The sequence below is a fragment of the Setaria viridis genome, chromosome 1, assembly GCF_005286985.2.
Source record: "Setaria viridis chromosome 1, Setaria_viridis_v4.0, whole genome shotgun sequence".
In the NCBI taxonomy this organism is placed as follows: domain Eukaryota; kingdom Viridiplantae; phylum Streptophyta; class Magnoliopsida; order Poales; family Poaceae; genus Setaria; species Setaria viridis.
The window spans coordinates 22,574,458-22,594,171 of record NC_048263.2 but is presented as its reverse complement, the minus strand read 5'-3'; the positions used below and the strand labels follow the sequence as shown (position 1 = coordinate 22,594,171).

Sequence of the window (19,714 nt, the reverse complement as noted above, 5' to 3'; positions counted from 1 at the left end):
GACATATTCGATTATTGATTATTTCAACATGGTGAAGAATCGTAGAGAGAAATTTTAATGAACAAGATATATTGATTTTGCAAACTGTTCGCTTTTGTGCATTGTTGTTGCCTAATTAATTGTTTAATTGTTATAGTCATGGCTAGCTAGTGTTTTCATTAGGATAAATTGTCATTTTCATTAGGATAAATTGTCAAATATTTGAACCGGTAAATGTTTATCTGCCCCCTTTAATGTCACAGCCCAGGGAGGTTGGCGCATGACATGCAGCGCAAAGGTTCGATCCCCGGCGGGTTGCGCTGCACCTTGGCGCTCTACCATCGCACTATTTGTGCGTCTGCAATTTGTACTTTTGAAATCGTAAATACATACTTTTGAGAGGATCAAGTAAGGATATGATGGTTATTTCATTGTCCTTCTTGATTGTTAAGCATATTTATTATAGCTAAAACAACGTCTCGTGAACCTGAGGGAGGCACAGGACAACTTTCTATAAACTCATGATGGTATGGATTTCACATGTAGGTAATACAACAAAAGAATATGGATACAGCGTAGTTGCCGCAATAATGGATAGATTCTCTCCTTTATGTTTGCCTATGTTTTGTGGACCCATTACACATCACGATTCCCTCACTTGTGAGTGGAAGATGAACTCTGGAAATGTCATGGTGATATCCCTGCATAACAAATACGAGACTAACTTTAGCATAGATCACTAAACATAACATAAACTATCGGTTATTCTTCGAAAAAAAAAACTATCGGTACTATCAAGCATGCGATGATTCATAAGAACTTAGCAAGTAATTCATGTGTTTAAAGTTATCATTACTTTAACGTTCAGGAGATTCATCTATTTTCTCACCAATGCATGTCAATTTTCCATGAGGTAAATTACTTCGAAAAGAATGTAATTTTTCGAGAAATGAACCCCTCCACAATCACTACATGACATCAGTTGACTGGAATTCTTCAAAAAGATGATATTCTTCCTTTTGTATTTTCTTAGAAGTGGAGTTGAATTGTCCTTACTTGAGGTACGTGAGAGTCATGTTCTTCAGTAGAGAAGGATGTGCCATGACAAGGCTATGCCACTCCTCGAAATCAATTTTTCCATCTTTCTTTGTATCTGCTTCTTCAAAAGTCTGCCATGACAAAGTGGTTTAATTTGCACAACTGTGATTAGTAGTTTAGAAAGGTTTCCCATAATCATATTGACACTAGTTATTTTTTATGGTTCTAACTTCTTTCATTACATAGAAATTTAATACCTTGTCAATGATGACTTCGATGACCTCGTTTGAAAGATTTAGATTTGATTCAGCAAGGGTGGCCTCCATCATTTGCTTCAGCTGTAACCAGAACAAAGGTCTATCAGAATTTAAGTGTTATTAGGTAATGCAGTGATAATAATTATTGCACAACTTCATGATCACCTCTGGTCTTTCGATGAAGCCTTGGCTTTTGATATCATACAGTCTGAAAGCAACTACAAAGACGAAATTTATGTAAGCACTCCTTATTTTTATTTTAAGCATGGTAAGAAATTAAACTAATCATGATACCAAATCATGAACAACAACCGCTTATCTACAGTTGAGTAGATGCATCACACAAACAATACACTAGGGAGCTTGCCTATTAACATAAGTTTCCATCAAAATTTGATAAGAAATCAACATGGCAATGGAGTTTTAGCATAGTTATTGCAGTTTAATTATTTATTGTAAAGCAATGTAATCTAGCTATATGGTATGGATGAAGACAACGAAAACAAGATTGACTTACACTTGATCTTATCATCAACAGGAGTGTCAGGATGGAAGACTGAAAGAGCTCGTGCAAATTCTTCAAATTCAAGTCCCTTGGTTTCATTTGAGTCAAACAAATCAAACACCTGAAAAAGTATGAAAATATATAAGCAAATAAGAAAACATTGTGTATGTTTCATTCATGGAAATTTTAAGATACCTCAAAATAACCGTGAACCGTATTTAACTAGATCATAGTAGTCATGATGACCTATTAGCTCCTAGAAGGTCTAATGATTATATTTGTCTTTTGGAAAATCCAAACGGGCACTTGATTCTAGCTGGATTTTCTCTAAAGTTATTTCTGGATTCTGCTCCCTAGGCTACCTTTTGTTTGTAGGCAGCACGTGCTTCAGTTAGCCAAAAAAACAAAGGAGAGCATGCTTATTTGTAGAGAAACAAAATAAGGGTGAAAAACCTGCTCCTAATTGTAGACAACATGTGATGGTTGGGTTTTTGGAAAGTCAACTAGTCATATTAATTAGGAGCAGATTTTTCACCCTATATAGTAGCTGTTTGTTATGGAAATTAATCTGGTCGACTGGATTTTTTGTCCCCAAGTCTACTAGTCAGTGTTTCTATCCCTCATAGGAACAAATTAAACACGTGATGGATTTTTATATATATCCACTATTACCTTCACGGAATTTCCTCCCTAATTAACAGCTGAAATGACTAATCTCCATTCATTACAATTTGGAAAGTGAACACGTGATCAAGGGTTGAGATTAATTTGACTCTAATCTTAAGAGGTCATGGAGCCACGGTAACAAAGCCCTTCGTTCCTTTATCCATGTAACTATAAACAGGTGATTTGCTCGATGTCCAATGCAACCATTTATACCAAATTTAGCAACTTGGTGTCCTTAAGTAGCATATATACAAGGGCCGTGCCCAAGGAAAACGTGAAAAAAAAGAGGTTGGAACAAATACATCAGCGCCTAATGTGAGCGTATATAACATACCCGGTCAACAAAAATAGTGTGTTGTTTGTTGGCACCAAAGACTTTGAGGTTGAACTCTTCCTGCAAACAAAAATGACACAAGCATGAACATGAGATAAAATAGGTGGTTGGACACAACATGTGTTAAGCACTTGTACGTTAGTTTCGTCCTGTTCGAGTAAGTGCATGTGTTCATGGTTTCCAAGGATCAAAATCTGGACATGAACAGAATCCATGCATACAGGGTGCATTGCACTACATCGAACAGTCAGGGCGTGGTTGACCTTTCTAAAGCAAATTCTTATTTAGGAGTAAAAATTCACACCGTGTTGATTAGCGCACTACTGCAGTAGCAATTTTAGCGAAAACAACTGACCTTGCTGATCACGCCGTCCTCGACGGCGGCGCGGTCGATCCGCTTGAACAGCACGTAGAGGGCCTCGATCTCGTTGACGCTAACTGCACCACGCACAGTTAGGTTGTTGCAGATGGGATCAGCGAGTTCGAGTTCCATACACACAACGCAAGCAATGCATCTGCTTACAGATGGTTTGCCTGGACAGCAGCTCGGGGTCGCGGGGCCCGTCACCGGCCGCGCCGCCGCACCATCGGATTAGAAAGCGCGCCACCTTGGCCAGCCACGACCAGAACCCCGCCATCCCCGCCGCCGTCAATCCGCCTTGATCGGAGGCACTCCGGCGTCGCAGTCGGCCTTTGCCGGCGGGATTAGTTGGGAGCGTACGGAGGATACAGGTTTTTCGATCGTCACATATACGTATAGATGCGAGCGTGACGTGGCAGGATTCGTGAATCCACCGACGAAACAGGATTTGGGTCGATTTTGTTTTGATTTGTCAAATACATAGGTTTTTTAGTTTTTTCAAAAAAAAATACAGAGGTCTATAAGGGGAGCTTTTCTTCGAGCAGGAGTTAATCTGTCAGGAGCAATAGCATCCAGAGGTCCGACGGAAACCCATCTTTCTCAGTCAATGTTCCATCAGACAAAGGAACCCCAAGCTGCCCAATTCTGTTGTCCTTCTGTTCAATGCACAGAGCGTCATGAAACAAAATCATCACGGAGCACATGGCGTGATCATCACAGATCTCAATCCTGGATGGTGTATGAAGCTTCAGGTATCATATGGTGTGCCACTCTTCGTGCTGGCTTGCTCTTCAAATCCAAGCTGCCTCCAAGAAACTCAGGTCAGTTTCTCCAACATTGCAGCAGAAAGGTCCCAGCTTCTACCGCATAGGTTCCTCGTGTATTTGACCTGCAAGTTATCGCAATCCAAGATCAGATTTCCACTATACCTACTTGATGTATCTCCAGTGCTCTGACATTCTGGTCCTTACTGCTAAGCCAAATCTTACCAGCCACCAATTTTCACAATTTTAGCAATATCAAAACAGAATAAGTGCAAATTTGACCCCTTTCCACTGCAGCAACTACTAGCTCAGGTTTAACATTATTTTTATCAAGTGCCCTTTTTTCATAATTTCGTGATGTTACAAAAATCATAAAGGACAAATTACTCCTCAAGTATAACCAAAGTCTGGATAACCCCCTAAAGTATTTCTTGGTTCAGTTTACCCCCTAAACTATGCCATTTGGTTCAATTTACCCCTTAACACAATTTGTCTTTTTTATTTCTCTATGCACAAGTGGAGTCTTAAGTTCAAATTTTGCAAGATGGTAGGAGACATCATAAGACATGGTAGAAAAATATATCATGAATTTTTTATCATTATTTTGATAGGGTAGGATATTTAACAATAAAATTATCCTTGAGATACAAAATTATATAAAAATAATGATGAAAATTCCTAAAATAATTTTTAATATAAATTATGATGTCCACTACCACCCTGCAAAGTCTCAAATTAAAATTCAACTTGTGTATGGAGAAACAAAAAGGACAAATTAGCTAAGTTGAACCAAATAGCATAGTTTAGGGAGTAAATTGAACCAAAACATAGTTTAGGGGGTTATCTGAACTTTCGCTATGCGGAAGGGAGTAATTTGGACTTTTTCCAATCATAAAAGGATCACAACTCTAGCAAGGATATCAAGCTTCCTAACAGCAGGCTTAAACAGATTGAAAATATAAGAATAACAAGAACGAGAGGAATACAAACCATTACTTTCACAATGCCAAATAAGCATCATCCTCATCAACCAAAGTAACAGAATTATTGTTTAGAGTAACAGAAAAAGATTCACTTATTTGGCATTGTGAAAGTAACATAATTAGCCGTGCACTAATTCTAACCACTCATCAATAAGGCCCCCCTGATAAATGTGTGCATAATTTAACCATAGCCTAAAGTATCAGCTACAGTAGTACCGTTTTCAATTAAACAAAACATAGATATCACAAAACTGGACAGATGGAGGAGAATTTTCAAACAGTCTCCACAAAAATCTCAATTCTTACAAACTCCATTAAAACAAAATTCAATAGCTTAGCAAAGGAAAAAAGGGTGTAAATTGAAAACCGAAGAAAATTATTAGCACAGCCATCACTCTGGTTGTAGCATTATCCAGATAATCGAATAACATGAGGATAGTTCAAAACTTACAATGCACTAACATTATTGCTTCTATTTTTCCACGGGAGCAACTAAAAGTTAAACACTTTGTTCTGTTGCCCGCTATATTCAAGTTTTACCTTGGCTAAAGATTTCATGACATATGGCATGGTATCAAAGTATCTATTACTACTAAAATGATTTTGTAGAATTAGCCGAAAGACACTGAGAGAAGTGATACAGATCATTTTATTGTCTACAAGTTATGTAAAAGAAGTCACAGTCACAAGCAACAGGTCAACAGAATTGAACCAACCTGGATGTATGCAGTGTGTAAATGTCAGAAATGATACATAAAAAGTCACTCCTCCAACAAGCCAACATGCCATCTTGAACCTCTACAACCTGTCAAAGGACCATAATTGTGTGCTCCCAGAGCTGCAGCTATAACACATATACAATATGGACAGTGAATATACAAATGAAGGGTACAGTCATATTACACAGTTCCAACCCACATTTGGCAGCCGGTACAATATGCAAGTGAACAATAAAATATTCACGAATTCATCAAATGCACATTATACGGTCGATGATTAAAAGAAGCAGCTAAGAGTTTTACCTTTCCAACAGCATTGAATAACCTCACAAAAACTTCAACTTGCAAGATGTCTGGCAAATTGGTAATACTGTATAATTCATTAATGTCAAGAATATACAAATTTACCATGATCAAGTGACCCAGGGAAGGCCTACCTCGAGACTTGAGGCAGCATGGTTTGACAATATGTCCATCGCTTGAAAGAGCACTGCTTTGATATCAAGAATTCACTCAAAAAATATATATCTTTGAAAATATAAATAAAAACTACATGTAAATTCCTAAAGTGAATTCAGCTTCACAGTATTTACTTTTGCAGTTCGTTGATTATTGATTTATTCTACAAATTACGATATTAACTAAACATGCAACTCATAAATATGCCAGATATTCTACTAGAGAATAGACTGTAAAGTTGTGTTTCATCGTTTATCAATAGCTCGACTGCAAGATAAGCTAATATACTAACATAATTAGGTTTAATAAAGTGCCACATCCATCTTCCGTGATAAACACATGATAAAAGGAAAAAAGAAAAAAGAAGACACATTCTGCCTTAGGTTAGATTGCCTGCAACAAACCCGATGCTGCATCCAGACCCAGAATTTGGTAATTTCTATCAATTTCTGTAGAACAAATTTGAATCCATCATTAACACTTTCAGCATCCCTGCATGATTAAAATTACAAAACATGTCTGGATATTAACAAGAGTCCCAACTCCCAGCTCAATGAAGTGGAACGAAGTATAAATAATTTTCACATTTGTACTGATCATATTCAAGCAGGGTGCCTACTGGAGACAGTTAGGACTTAGAATGTACAAATGTGCACTCGGATATGGTTGGAGAAACTCTTGTGAATTAATGACAGAAAAGGTTGATGACAAACAGACAAGGTCATAGCAACCGATGCACAGGAAGTTGTAGCACTGAGATGAGTACAAAACTATATGAAGTACGGAGATCGAAATGTACACAATGGGTAACTAGTAGACATTAGTGCCAGTGCATCCTGTGAAAAAAATGTAATATACGATTTTTTAAAATAAAAACTGTAATAATTATTGAACATCATATTGACATCACATAATTCCGATTTAATGCTAAGTCTACCATAGCTGTTGAAGTAATGCATGGATATACAAAAGTATCCTGTGACTTTCACAAAAAAATGAAATGTATCCTATGATCATGGCACATATCCAGTATTCGACTATAAGAGCCAAGGGCCAACTGACAAATCTGTCTTGAGTTTATTTACTAGGTTACACACGATGACACGAAGATCAGTCAACATGCCAGGACTTGGCAAATCAGTCCCAAAAATCTACTGTTGATAAATTAGTTGCTTTTCATTAATGTTGTTTATACCAAAAGTAATGTACCACATCCAGCAAGTTTACAAAGGAACGTGGAAGTTGATAACAGCATGGTGCAATTTCAGGGTTCCACGTCATTCTAAAGCAAATGTTATTTGCATCTGATGTAACTCTGCAACTGCAGAGCCATAAAAGCAATGCCCAGCTCTTCAACCAATACAACAAATGCAAACAGTTCATGTATGTACTCTAATGGCCTCGATCATTATTTCATTATTTCATTACAAAACTGTAGCTTTGAGCAATATTATAATACCTTATCATCCAGGGATGCGAACTTACACATTAGCTCACTACTTTTTTTTGTGCATGCAGTTGCAATAGTCCAGAAAACAAAATACAGTAGTTTACTCCAATGCTAGCATATTTATGAAGCAAGAAACAAAATGCTGGAAAACAACAAAAAAGAGTTATAAAGAATACTGAAGACAAATTTACTTTGTTATTTCAAGATCTGGTGCATTTTGTATGGCGTTCATGAAAAGCCACACTGAAAAGAATATATTGTGAACTCCTAAACTATACGAATCAACTAAGCTGAACAGTTGTAAGAAGCCTTGTGAGTTTACTAAGGGTTTCTCGAGCAGAAACGGTGTCAGGATGGTGCTCGCCACAGATAGATGTGCGGATAAATATTGCCTTCCTTATCAGGTCATCTCCAATGTCATATTGTCCACCTCGGAGCATCAGCTTGGCCCTTGTTTCCAATACAGAAGCTTTCAGAATAGCCAGCTCCTGCCAAAGATAAGTGTACTGGGCTTCCGACTGAGCTTGCCTAAAGCAGGAGAATGATGTTTCTCTCCATTTGCCAGCATGAGCAAGCATGGACTCAGCTGCTCTCTCTAACGCATCAGTGCACAGGCGCAGCAGCTCCAGTGCAGCGTTACACCGTGAATACGTTATAAATGTGTGTATAGCAAGTGGCACAACAATCTGTTTCACAAAGAACATCAGTTCAGATGGCCTCAGTTCTACCAACAGAGGATCAGAACCAAATCCAAAAACCATGAAGCAGGAAGACCACAGGTGCTCAGAAGAATGTTTGATTGAGCCTTGGAGGTACACTGATTGGACGACAGCCTGAGCCGTTCTTGTGCCTCCGCGCTGTCGAGCATATAGCCTGATCAGATCATGAAACTGTACATGGTCAGGCTTTGCGCTGCATCTCGCAATTCCAAACCTCATTAACATTGCAGCTGCTTCAGCTTCAGATCTCTTCATCCTAGAAGTTGCAAGGCCACAAGTTAGTGTTTGCCACAACTTCCTCCACCTTGGACCTCTCCGGTGCTTTTTTGGGACTTTATGTGCAGCCAGGGCCAACATGTGAACTGGAACTGCAGAGGGTGCAAACCAACCGCTCACTTGAACCATCCGAGTTGCCAGACTCCTAGGACCATCAGCGTGGTCAAATATGGATAAGCACACATCCAGCAGCCGGACAAGGATTTCATGATTTTTCAAGCTGAGAACTTCTCTCTCATTCCACGAGAAATTTCTTACGAGTGGTGTCCGATTCAATGTGTCAAGTAGTCTAGTCGGAGTTATTGGGAGCTCCGAGAGTATAGCTCCAACAATACTTAGGCCGAGAGGGAGTCTTCCAAGCTTTTCCTCAATGATTTTGAGAGCATCGATTTCCACCAGTGGATAGTCCTTGACACCTCCCTTCATTAAAGTCATTGCCTCAGCACCAGATAAATAAGAAAGCTTCATTGGCTCCAAGTTGATCATGCGTGGAAGACGTGTTGTTATGATGAAGTGAGTCTCCCCACCGAAGTGTGGCAGAAGGTCCATTATGACTCTCTTATCCCACCAGTCCTTCTCACTCTCCAAATTATCAATTATGACTAAAAATGGTATGTCACGCATCAATTCTTGCCGGATTTTGGCAATGGCTTCCTCTTCCTGCTCTTCAAAGCATCGGTCACTTCCCTTTTCATGCAAGTGACTATCCACGCTTAAATCTACTTCCAGAAAAGTTCTCAGAGCCAAATAGTTCTGTCGAATATATCTGCTTTCCCCTCTGACCCATAAAACCATCTTATATCTCTGAAAGAATCTATAAGCATACTCCAAAACCAACTCTGTCTTGCCAATTCCAGGCTCCCCTGATATGCAAGCAATACCCTTTCCATAAAGTATCTTCCTAGATCTTTTCTTCCTTCCATGCCTTATGCCATTCTTCACTCTCAATGGCCGCCCATGTCGCAATGGACTATCCAATCTCTGCATCTCAATGTCTTTCTCAGTCTCCTTCCACAAAACTGGCTCCTTACCTTTGCTGTCATCAGTATTTACTTGCTCATGATTGTTAGCAGACCGCCTAACCGCGAGGCCTTTTCTTCTCTGTTTTGTCTTGAGCTCAAAATATTCTCTTTCTCCATCTCCAGTGACGTCACCAAACAAAATGAGCTCCAATTCTGAGAGCTCTTTTTTCCTGCCGACAAAATCGTCGTTACGGGGGAAAGGAAATTCCTCCTTCTCCATCCTCCCTTTCCATCTGTTCACCCTATCAACCACACTTCTCCTTCCTAATTTTGTGGCCAAAAGAATAACTGCTTGCAGTATGCAATCTCTCCAGTTGCCATCATTCACTTCTAATTGCACATCTACCACCCGAGAAAGAGCATCAACTGATTCCATCCACTCATGTTCTATCCCTCCATACAACATCCACAGCTTGCCACCATGTTTCTCCCACAGTTCTCCTCTCTTCTCGATGATATCCCTGGCAAGGCAATCAGCTGCATCCAAGTCAAAAAATATAGGGATGAGATTTTTCTTGCCAAAGAAGTTCCTGAGCTCCTCAATGGTATAAGGGTTACCAAATGACTTCTTTGTGAGAACAACAACTCCATATGTGGAAGCATTCATTATCCTCTCAACAGCATCGTGGCTGTGAGAATTCCGGCATCTAGATCTGTCAGAAACAAAGCAGCTGATTCCGTGTATCTCTAGTTCTGCACGAAGCCAGTTTGTGAACCTCAGCAATGAAGCCTTGCGGCCATGAAATCCAATGTATACATCATAGCTCCGAAGCCTACTGACAGAGGCCGCTGATGTCGTTGGTTGGGATGATGAAGATTTACGGTATATTCCCCCCAGCCTCTTCTGCTTCTCCTTCCTGGCCGAACGACCACCATTGCTGGTCGCTGACGAACTACCTTGGCACGGGCCATTGAAAGTGGAAACGAAGCTGGGATTGTTGTAGACAATCGCTGGAGTGCCAAAGTTGCTTGAAGTGCAAAGGCTAATAGGAGGAGACACATCTGATGGCAAGACCCCAACATTGGCTGATGGTGGCTGCTCTGGCTGTACGAAGGAGTCACCAGAGAGTATGTCACTGATTTTCAGCGCAATGCCATTCGCGGAACACTTGTTCTCAGGACCGGCATGCTCTGGGGCACGAGCGGAGAGCGACCGTGGCGTGAAGAAGGGGGACTGGTTCGCCGAAACAAATGCTGAGGACGAGGAGGAGAGGTTCCTTGATGCTGCCGAGACCAAAGCCTCGGCATCGGAGGTTTCATGCTGAAGCTTCATGAAACCATTTTCAGCACTGCCCAGCCCTCAGACTAGTTTGAAGTTCAGTCCATCCCCGTGCCAATGGTTATCTGCAGAAGTCAAAGAAATGATTCCCTTAGTGATCTGAAGGTACATATAAACGGATAATACAATGGAGCCAGCCCTTTTGAGAGAAGAATGCTGGCAATCAACATGATGCGTAAGCAGTACAGCAGAAACGCCAAGCATTTGAGTGATCTTTGCGATGAAGAAACAGACAAAGAAGTACTAGCAGCAAAAAGGACTTTATTTTGAGGCCAAAAGACAAGGTACTACAACCTCATAACTGCTGACTCAAACAGGAGCAAGTGAGTGAGATTCAGAAACCAAGAGAGAGAGAGAGAAGGAGAGAGGGAGAGAGAGAGTGGGGGGGAAAACAGGCTGTAAGCTAAGCGGCGCATTAAATCGGCGATCCAGGGAAAGCAGCCAATCATAACTCAATCAGTAGCACGTAACAGCCGACCAAGTACCGCGACACAAATACAACCACTCCACGAAAGAAAGCGATGAAGAGGGGGAGAAAAAATGCAAAAGGCTGCGACGCTTCACTGTGTCGGCAATCAATGTGCGGTGCGGGCGCAATAACAGCGGCATCATTCGGCGAGGTAACCACGGGATGAGGGGGGGCAGGTAATTGAGCGATGATGCTGCCGAGGGGTACAGCCACCACCGAGCACGACGTACCTGGGGCCGGAGCGGCGGCGGACTCGGAGCGCGGCCGCGCCTTCATCGGGCTGCAAGCAGTGAAGTCCGGCAGCGTCAGCTCGTGGCTTCGATCTTGAGGCGGCGCGGAGCTGAGGAAGAGCAGGGAGCGCCTAAGCGGATCGAACTGCGGACGGAGGGATTGATTCGGATTAGCGTGGACGGCAAACGAACCAACCGAAGTGAGAGAGAGAGAGGGCGAGGTAGAGAAAGAGAGGGAGAGTGAGATTCGGATCTGGGTGCAAAGCGTACCAACCGAATCTCGGGGGGAAGGGACGACTCGCCGGCGACACGAGTCCCGCCTCCGCGCGGATCTCGGCTGGACTCCGCTCCGCTCCGCTGGACGAGGGGAGTAGGCGGCGGTCGCTTTTGTGGGGGGTGGTGGTGGTGGTGGCGAGGATCCAGCCAGCGGGGAGCACGAGGGAGGGGGAGGGAGGGAAGCGCGCGGGGAAGGCTTCGGAAAGGTGAGGCGAGACGAGGGGGGAGTGAAGCGAAAAGGGGTGGGGTGGGATTAGTGGGGGGATTAACTTGCCGCGTTCGCTGCTGGCCTGCTGCTGCCTGTTGCGTTCCCATGTGTGGCCTATTGTTTAATCCAACGGTGGGACGGCGCGCGGTGCCCAGCCGGCAGCTGCTGCAGCACAGGGCTGGCTCGAGGCTGACCCGACAGCCGACAGCGAGCCAGGCGGAAGCTGACCCAGGCCCAACTCCGATCCATCCCCATGCAATGATGCAGCCCGCCCGACCCAAGAGGGTTACGTGTGAACGAACCTGCTGCTGCTGCTGCTGCTGCTACCGCCTGGTGCGTTTGTCCTTGGCTCCTTGCGTGTGTGGAAGGACGCCGCAGGGGTCTACCATACCGATGTCTCCGTAGGAGAGAATGGCAAAGGTGTTCTGAAGAAATCATCTCATCCACGATGGAATTGCTTTTACATAGGATCATCATCTTACGAATTCTGATAGCATGGTGCCTTTGTCACCACTAAAAAAAAATTGATGATTTTCGTCGTTATGGAGCTAGCCCTGTGCTTGTGAAGAATAAGGCACTACACTGTACTATATCATCGTTTCTTTTATTGTGTTAAAAAAGTACTAGTATTGTTAAAAAAGAACTAGCATGAAAGCATCCGATTGTTAAGATTAATTGTATCTTCACCTATGATATGAAAATATAGAAATAGCATCTATGTACCATATTTTTCTTTTTCTTTGAGAAGGTAATATATTTTCCATTTGATAAGGTTACAGTGGCCCATTAATAATTTAGTAACAGCTACTATATTACCCTAACTAATAGACAGTTAGATCGCCTCTCTATTGTTGGATAAACAAGAGAGCTACGTATTATTGTATTAAGAAGAAGAAATTACCAAGTTTGTTACAAATTACACAATGCAAGAGCATTGCTCACGATAGGGAACTTGGGTTGTAAATGCTAGCCTACACGCTAAACGTTAAACAATCGTCACCTATCGTTTAGCTATTTATTTAGGCTAAATGGCCATTAAATGAGGAAATTCTTCATTTTACACAACTTCTAACTTTCGGAAAATGACTCAATTCCTTTCTTGACCCTTGAAAATTTTCCCTACACCAACTTCTAACTTTCGTTAAGTCGGATGAAACAATCTCTAAATCACACCCAAAAATCATGAAACCTTTTATGGTGATAAAACAAATGAATATAAACCCATGTTTATTAAAAGGGCACATGTACCTTTATGGTTTTAAAATTAAAATTCACGCTATTGTTAAAATTATCTAATTTTCTATGGCACCAAAATACTTTTAAAATTATAAGAAAATAACTAATATTTCTCACATAACATGCAATAACTTATTAAATTATTTTCTAACAAAACTTACATAGAGAATTACAAAGAACTATAAATTTCAGAAATTTTAGAAGAACCTTTGTAATTTTATATGTAATTTATGGTGGAATATAATTTTATAAATGACTACATCTCATGTAAGGATTATTAGTTGTTTTTCCATAATTTTTGGAAAGTATTTTTTCCCATAAAAAATTCAATTATGCTTCAAAAGTAGTTAGATTTGGTGAATTTAATTTGAAATTTGCAAAGGTACATAGATGTTTTTAAGCAAAATGGATTCATCTCCATTTGTTCTATTATCAAAAAAAAGTTTCATGAATTTTGGAGATTATTTTATGGTTGTTTCGTTCGACTTAAGTGACAAAAGGTGACGAAAATATCAAATAAGGAATAAAAAATAGAAATCAGTGTCATACAAGGGGAAAAAATTCAATGTTAAGAAATGAATCGAGTCATCTTCTAGTGTCGAATAAGAAATTTTCTTTTATTAAACGGGGTTAAATGGCAGATTAAACAGACACGGCTAGCCACCATGTAATGTTTAAACAGCATGTAAACGGGCAAAAACTGGCTGTGTAGGCGAACACTTGCAAGGGAGTAACGATCAGCAAGAAGATATGGAAAAGAAACAAAGCTAAGTTACTACTCACTTAAACCAGCAACCATATGACCAAGGTGTTGGTGCTCCTGCTGCTGCCCATATGAACGCCTCTTGTAAGATCACCTCCTGCAACTCGATCGTTGTTCTGGATTGACGAACAATATGGCATTTCCTCTCTTTTTTTCATAGATGCCAAGCTTTCAGCATGAATAGCGAGAAGAGGGCTCGAGGCCCTGGCGTTGCGTCTATCACTAGACTGTAGACGCCGTTCAATTGGTCAGGAAATATGTACATGGGATCAAAGTTGGCAAGAAAAATGAGATCCTTTTTCGCATGGCTACACAGTACATTAAAGGATAAAGGAAAAAGTTCATTTTACTCCTCTCACCTATTCACTTTGTCCGCTTAATTTCCAAACAAAATTTAGGCTCAATTTACTCCGCCGAACTATTTCATTTGGTCCAATCTACCCTTAATTAGATTTCTCTTTTTTTTTCCTCCATGTATGAGTTGAATTTTAAGTTCAAATTTTGTGAGCAGATACAAAACATGATGCCTTATTTAAAAAAATTATACTAAAAATTTTTCATGATTATTTTTCTAGGTTAGGAATATTTAATACGAAATTGATCTTAGATATACAAAATTGTATGAAAAATAATCATGAAAAATCTCTAAAGTATTTTTCTAACGTAGAGTATCAAGTTATAAGTCAAGTGAGAAAATCTGAAATTAAAAACTCAACTTGTACGTGAAGAAATAAAAAAATAAAAAAATAATTAGGGGGTAGATTGGACCAAATGAAATAGCTTGGAGGAGTAAAGTGAGCCTAAATTTTGTTTCGGAGGTTAAGCGGATAAAGTAAATAGGTGAGGGGAGTAAAATGGACTTTTTCCTATATTAAACAATGTAGAGGTGCCATCAAAATAAGCACAATGAAAATGCTTGCTGACATGTAGAAAACGAGATGTCGAGGTGTTTTATATTGGACTATACTAGTATTTAAAAAGGAAAGAAATCTTGCTATGGTTGTGACGCGCGGGATCAAAGTTTTGTGAGAGGAATCTTTCTATGGCTGTAGCTTTTGTTCTGAGTTGGTTCGCGTTGTGATGTGCGCTTGTTGTGAACATCTTTAGTGACAAATCCAAAGTCCAAAACCATCCATGGTTTGTCTTTGGCAAAGCATCTTTGCTTGTCCTTCATGTTTATTACATGCTATTTACAGTGGTCAAATGATGCCCTTGAGCTGGTCAGGATTCATGTCGGACTACTTGCAGATGAGAAATCGTTCCCTCGGCCCTTTACATAGAACCAATGTTCTTATTCTACCATTATTATCTCATTACTTAGTATAATAAACTATGTGCTAATAAAATACAATATAAACACGTTTCCATAGAAGATAGCGTAAATGCATTGTTAGGAGGCAGACGCTGCTATTTCTTTTTTTACTTTTGGTATGACTATTATTTTTCCTTTTTGGGAGGACAATAGTGTGTTTTCTCTACAGCTAAAAGAGTCAAAAGGGCAAAAAATTACCGTCCTCCCGACGCCCTACGGTCGAATGGGTCTGCCATCGACCGATGCAACGCCGTCCGTAGCCCTCCGCCCCTCCGCACACGTAGCGCCTGCCGTCTGATCCCCCACATCCCTCCGGCCGTCCCTCAGCTCCTACGACGTGCCCGCCGCCATGCGTGTTCCTCCGATCCAGGCAAAGGCGCCCGCGACGCCATCGCCTCATCACGATCGAGAGCCCGCGACGCCATCGCCGCGGCCATCGCCTCCGCCAACGACCGCGCCATCGCCTCCGCCAACACACCTCCGAAGTGTCCTCCAACCCGCCGCCGCCGTCTCCTCCGACCTGGCAAAGGCCGGTACATCCAACCCCAGCTCGGCGCCGCACTCACATCAAATCCTAGCCCTGCGCCCGTGTGTGTACTATGTGCACGAGATGCTTCAGGGCGTGATGCTGCCATCCTCCGGCCACCATCGATACATGCAGTCATGCAGAACTTGGCCATCGCCGCCCACGGTGTGCAAGAGATCACTACGGGAAACACACAATTTGCCGAGTGCCACAGGCACTCGGCGAAGACCAAAAACCCTCGGCAAAGGCTTTGCCGAGTGTTACACTCGGCAAACAGCACACGGCAAATTTTGTGTCAGCAAACACTACTTTGCCGAGTGTCAAAACTCGAGCACTCGGCAAACATTTTGCCGACGGCCAAAAAATACTCGACGAAAAGATATACTCGGCGAAATAGGCGCTGACGGCGTCGGGGGTAACGGCGGGTTTGCCGAGTGACAAACGGTAGGCACTCGGCAAACACCAGGGCTTTGCCGAGTGCCAACACTCGGCAAAACCCCCACTCATATTATTCCATTATTCCAATCACCTGCCGTTCAAATTTGACTTAAATCAACAAATTATTCTAAATGAAATTAATTGATTAAATATAGCAAACAGGTCAATAAATAGTCCATCTTCTACCATGCAGTGCCAAATGTCGTACATGTGGAGTATAAAAAGTTTGGAGGATGGAGGAGGGAAATTTTTTTCTTGTTTTGCCGAGTGTGTCAAAAAACACTCGGCAAACCTTCATGTTTGCCGAGTGTCCCATCACAACACTCGGCAAACATTGCCGAGTGTCCCTCCTAGCACTCGGCATATCCGGAGCTTTGCCGAGTGTCCCCCGTCGACACTCGGCAAAGAACTAACGTCCGTCACGGGCTCCACCCAGACGCCGCACGTGCAGGTCACGTGCTCAAGAGTTCGCCGAGTGTATTATATTTGCCGAGTGTCCCCGTGAGTTTGCCGAGTGTTTTTTATTTGGCACTCGGCAAATCATATTTTCGCCGAGTGTATTATATTTGCCGAGTGTTATGAGTAATACACTCGGCAAACGGGGCCTTCGCCGAGTGCCCGCATTATTGCACTCGGTGAAAAAATTACACTCGGCGACTTGAGTGTTTCCCGTAGTGGATTGCAGACGAAGGCATGCGTGGAGACCACACCTGTGGCATCCTCTCATCGCCCTCTCCACCCTGAATCCATTACGCGCCGCCGCTGTCCTCCGTGGCACCCTAGGTGAGATCCCCATCCTGAGGACGTTCTGTTTTGCCTATTCCCGTCGATTTTCGATCCGTGCACCGTAGGCCGATCTGGCATTTTCTGGTGGAGCTCCAGCCATGCACAAGTGTACGTGCATGGCGCCGCCGCGAGCAGTCGTCGTCATTCTGTTCGGGAGGAAGGAGATGATCCAGCAGCCGTTAGATCTGAAACTAAGGGCCAATATTAGATGCATTAGATACCCCTTCGTATGGACTTGGTTCACCGTAGACAGCATATCAAATCCCGCTGGTATATGAACTTTTACCTCCATAGTGATCAATTATTATCTGAATTCACAAGTGATTATAAACTGCAGCACATCTTATTATCATGGCAAATTAACTTGCATCACCCCTCTGGTAAGGAGTACAGATTAGTTGTTTCTGAAAATACTACAGATTTTTGCTTTAAGCTATCGAAGCAACACATCTATGTACGTAGTTGTAGCCGTTAACAACACTTGTGGCTTATAAGTTGAGCTGACTGCATCCATTTTGTTATGGTTAATGTTTAATGCTTACTATGAATATTGTTTGTCAGGTAACATACATGGATCCGAGGAAGCGTATTGGGGGCCGAACTCCATTTGGAGATCATACAAATACCACCAATGGAGGTAACATTTTAATACACAATATGGTTATATGTTATTTTACTTTATATTGGATGGTTATATGTTATTTTACTTCATAACGCAGACGTCCAACTCTGAATGGCCATGTATTCTCCACTCGAACTAGGGCACGTCATCATCATGACACCATGGCTGTCAGTGCCCAGTCTGCATCTCCTAGACTGCCCATGCAAACAATTGTATGTGTTCTCATGGTTGCTTCATGTTGGATATATAAGCACTTTTAATTTTAATTTAATCCAGAAATAAATTATGAATACGATGAACAAATAGCAGATTAAACTAGACATGTTTACACAAGATCTAGACATATCTATCATTGCAAATAGAATCACATATTCTACCATACTATCCAGTACTATCAGACTGCAACAGATCATAATAGCTAGTATGGAAGACATAGTTTGAGACAAGAGATCGTACGTTTCTTTCTTGATGAAGATCGGCTCCTGGACGACTACCGGGTACAGCCAGCGACGACGATCAGCAGCCTGACGTTGTTCGCGACGGCGAGTGACGCCCGAGTGACGAAGAGGTAGACGAGCCGTGGTGAAGGAGTCGACGAAGAACTTGACGAAGCGGAGGAAGCGATCAGAGCGCTTCCCAAAAACCTTATTCAGTGCATCAAGGTTCGAAGCTGGAAGTCTTGTCATATAATTCATGCTCATCCTACTTTACTCTTGCTTAGTTGCTATAGACATGGCTCGCATATAATTCATACTCAACCTACTTAGTTTACTTGCTTAGTTGCTTATGTATGGGGTTTCAGTACTGGATGATGACTTATATATATGTCTCCTTGTTCCCAGTTGGCTAAACCTGTAGACCTGATCTTGATCCAAAGCTTCCTTTTATGTTGTAACTGATGCTTCTCCATTTTTATTTATTAGCAAATGGCAGTGTTCTTTTGCTTGTATTTGCAAGGCAGCTTGGAATTTGACTGAAAGCAGCAGGTCATATCTAACAGGGAGTTGAAAACCTTATGCGATTGTTCATTGCGCATCTTCAGCCATCAACATGTATGTTGGTTTGTCTGGTCGTTTTCTAGCACTCAGAGCATGCATACAAGTTATGGCTGCCCTAGAAGGTATAGAATTCCGAACATTTTGAACTTCCTGAGTTATGTTTCCTTGAATTATTGTGTTTTGTGAATTCAGTTTGATTCTTCCTCATTCGGGTTTTCATCATAGAACAGCTCTTATTCCGGGCTCTCTATTTGGGCTTATGGCATTCAGCCACAAGATTGGGGTGTATGATCTCCAAGGGCCGGTTCCAGTTGTGAAAAAGGTATTTATCCCACCAGACTTAGAGGAAGATGGTCTGCCATGCCATGCCCCTGCTTTCTTTTTTGGCCCCAGTGTGTTACAAAATGATCAATTGAACTAAAAGGTGATTCAGACAATCTGAATTGATTGTCTAATGGTAAAATAATTTTATTTTCAGGTTGACACGTGCAAGGATCGAATTGCTGCTGCCTGGAGACACTGCGACCCACATCTTCGTGGGAGCGAGGTGCTGCTTCTGGGCAGGAAGAGGATACTGTTTTGCTTGGCGGACGAGGCTTTAGAACAGCCATGTCTGCTTTAATTGACTATCTAAGGGGGTGTTTGGATACGAGGTGTTAAACTTTAACAGTGTCACATCGAATGTTCGGATGCTAATTAGGAGAACTAAATATGAGCTAATTATAAAACTAATTGCAGAACCCTATGCTAATTCGCAAGACGAATCTATTAAGCCTAATTAATCCATCATTAGCAAATGGTTAATGTAGCACCACATTGTCAAATCATGTACTAATTAGGCTTAATAGATTCGTATCGCGAATTACACTTCATCTGTGCAATTAGTTTTGTAATTAGTCTATATTTAATACTCCTAATTAGCATTCAAACATCCGATGTGACTGGTGTTAAACTTTAACACTAGTGAGCCAAACAGGCCCTAAGTTCAGAATATGGTTTCTACTTTTGCTTTGGGTAGGTCAACATACTTAGCATATCT

The 19,714-nt window shown here is 41.7% G+C and overlaps 2 protein-coding genes across 3 annotated transcripts; both read right to left on the bottom strand.

The window, feature by feature from the left end:
- Positions 1 to 328: 328 nt before the first annotated feature.
- On the bottom strand, positions 329 to 5,597 carry LOC117851472 (calcineurin B-like protein 3). Its single transcript, XM_072293010.1, has 6 exons — positions 2,780 to 5,597; positions 1,792 to 1,900; positions 1,440 to 1,492; positions 1,275 to 1,355; positions 1,036 to 1,148; positions 329 to 680 (listed from the first exon to the last, which is right to left on the bottom strand). Exons 1-6 carry the CDS (start codon positions 2,897 to 2,899, stop codon positions 623 to 625), a joined length of 534 nt encoding a protein of 177 aa, XP_072149111.1. The 5' UTR covers positions 2,900 to 5,597; the 3' UTR covers positions 329 to 622.
- A 2,094-nt stretch (positions 5,598 to 7,691) lies between these two features.
- On the bottom strand, positions 7,692 to 11,990 carry LOC140222437 (uncharacterized). 2 transcript variants are annotated; one of them, XM_072293000.1, is made up of 3 exons: positions 11,781 to 11,990; positions 11,511 to 11,655; positions 7,692 to 10,876 (listed from the first exon to the last, which is right to left on the bottom strand). In XM_072293000.1, the coding sequence occupies exon 3, from the start codon at positions 10,803 to 10,805 to the stop codon at positions 7,797 to 7,799; it is 3,009 nt and encodes a 1,002-aa protein (XP_072149101.1). In that variant the 5' UTR covers positions 10,806 to 10,876; positions 11,511 to 11,655; positions 11,781 to 11,990; the 3' UTR covers positions 7,692 to 7,796. The 2 variants fall into 2 exon arrangements, with proteins under 2 accessions (XP_072149101.1, XP_072149102.1); XM_072293001.1 differs by having other exon boundaries at positions 11,785 to 11,990.
- Between the last annotated feature and the right edge of the window lie 7,724 nt (positions 11,991 to 19,714).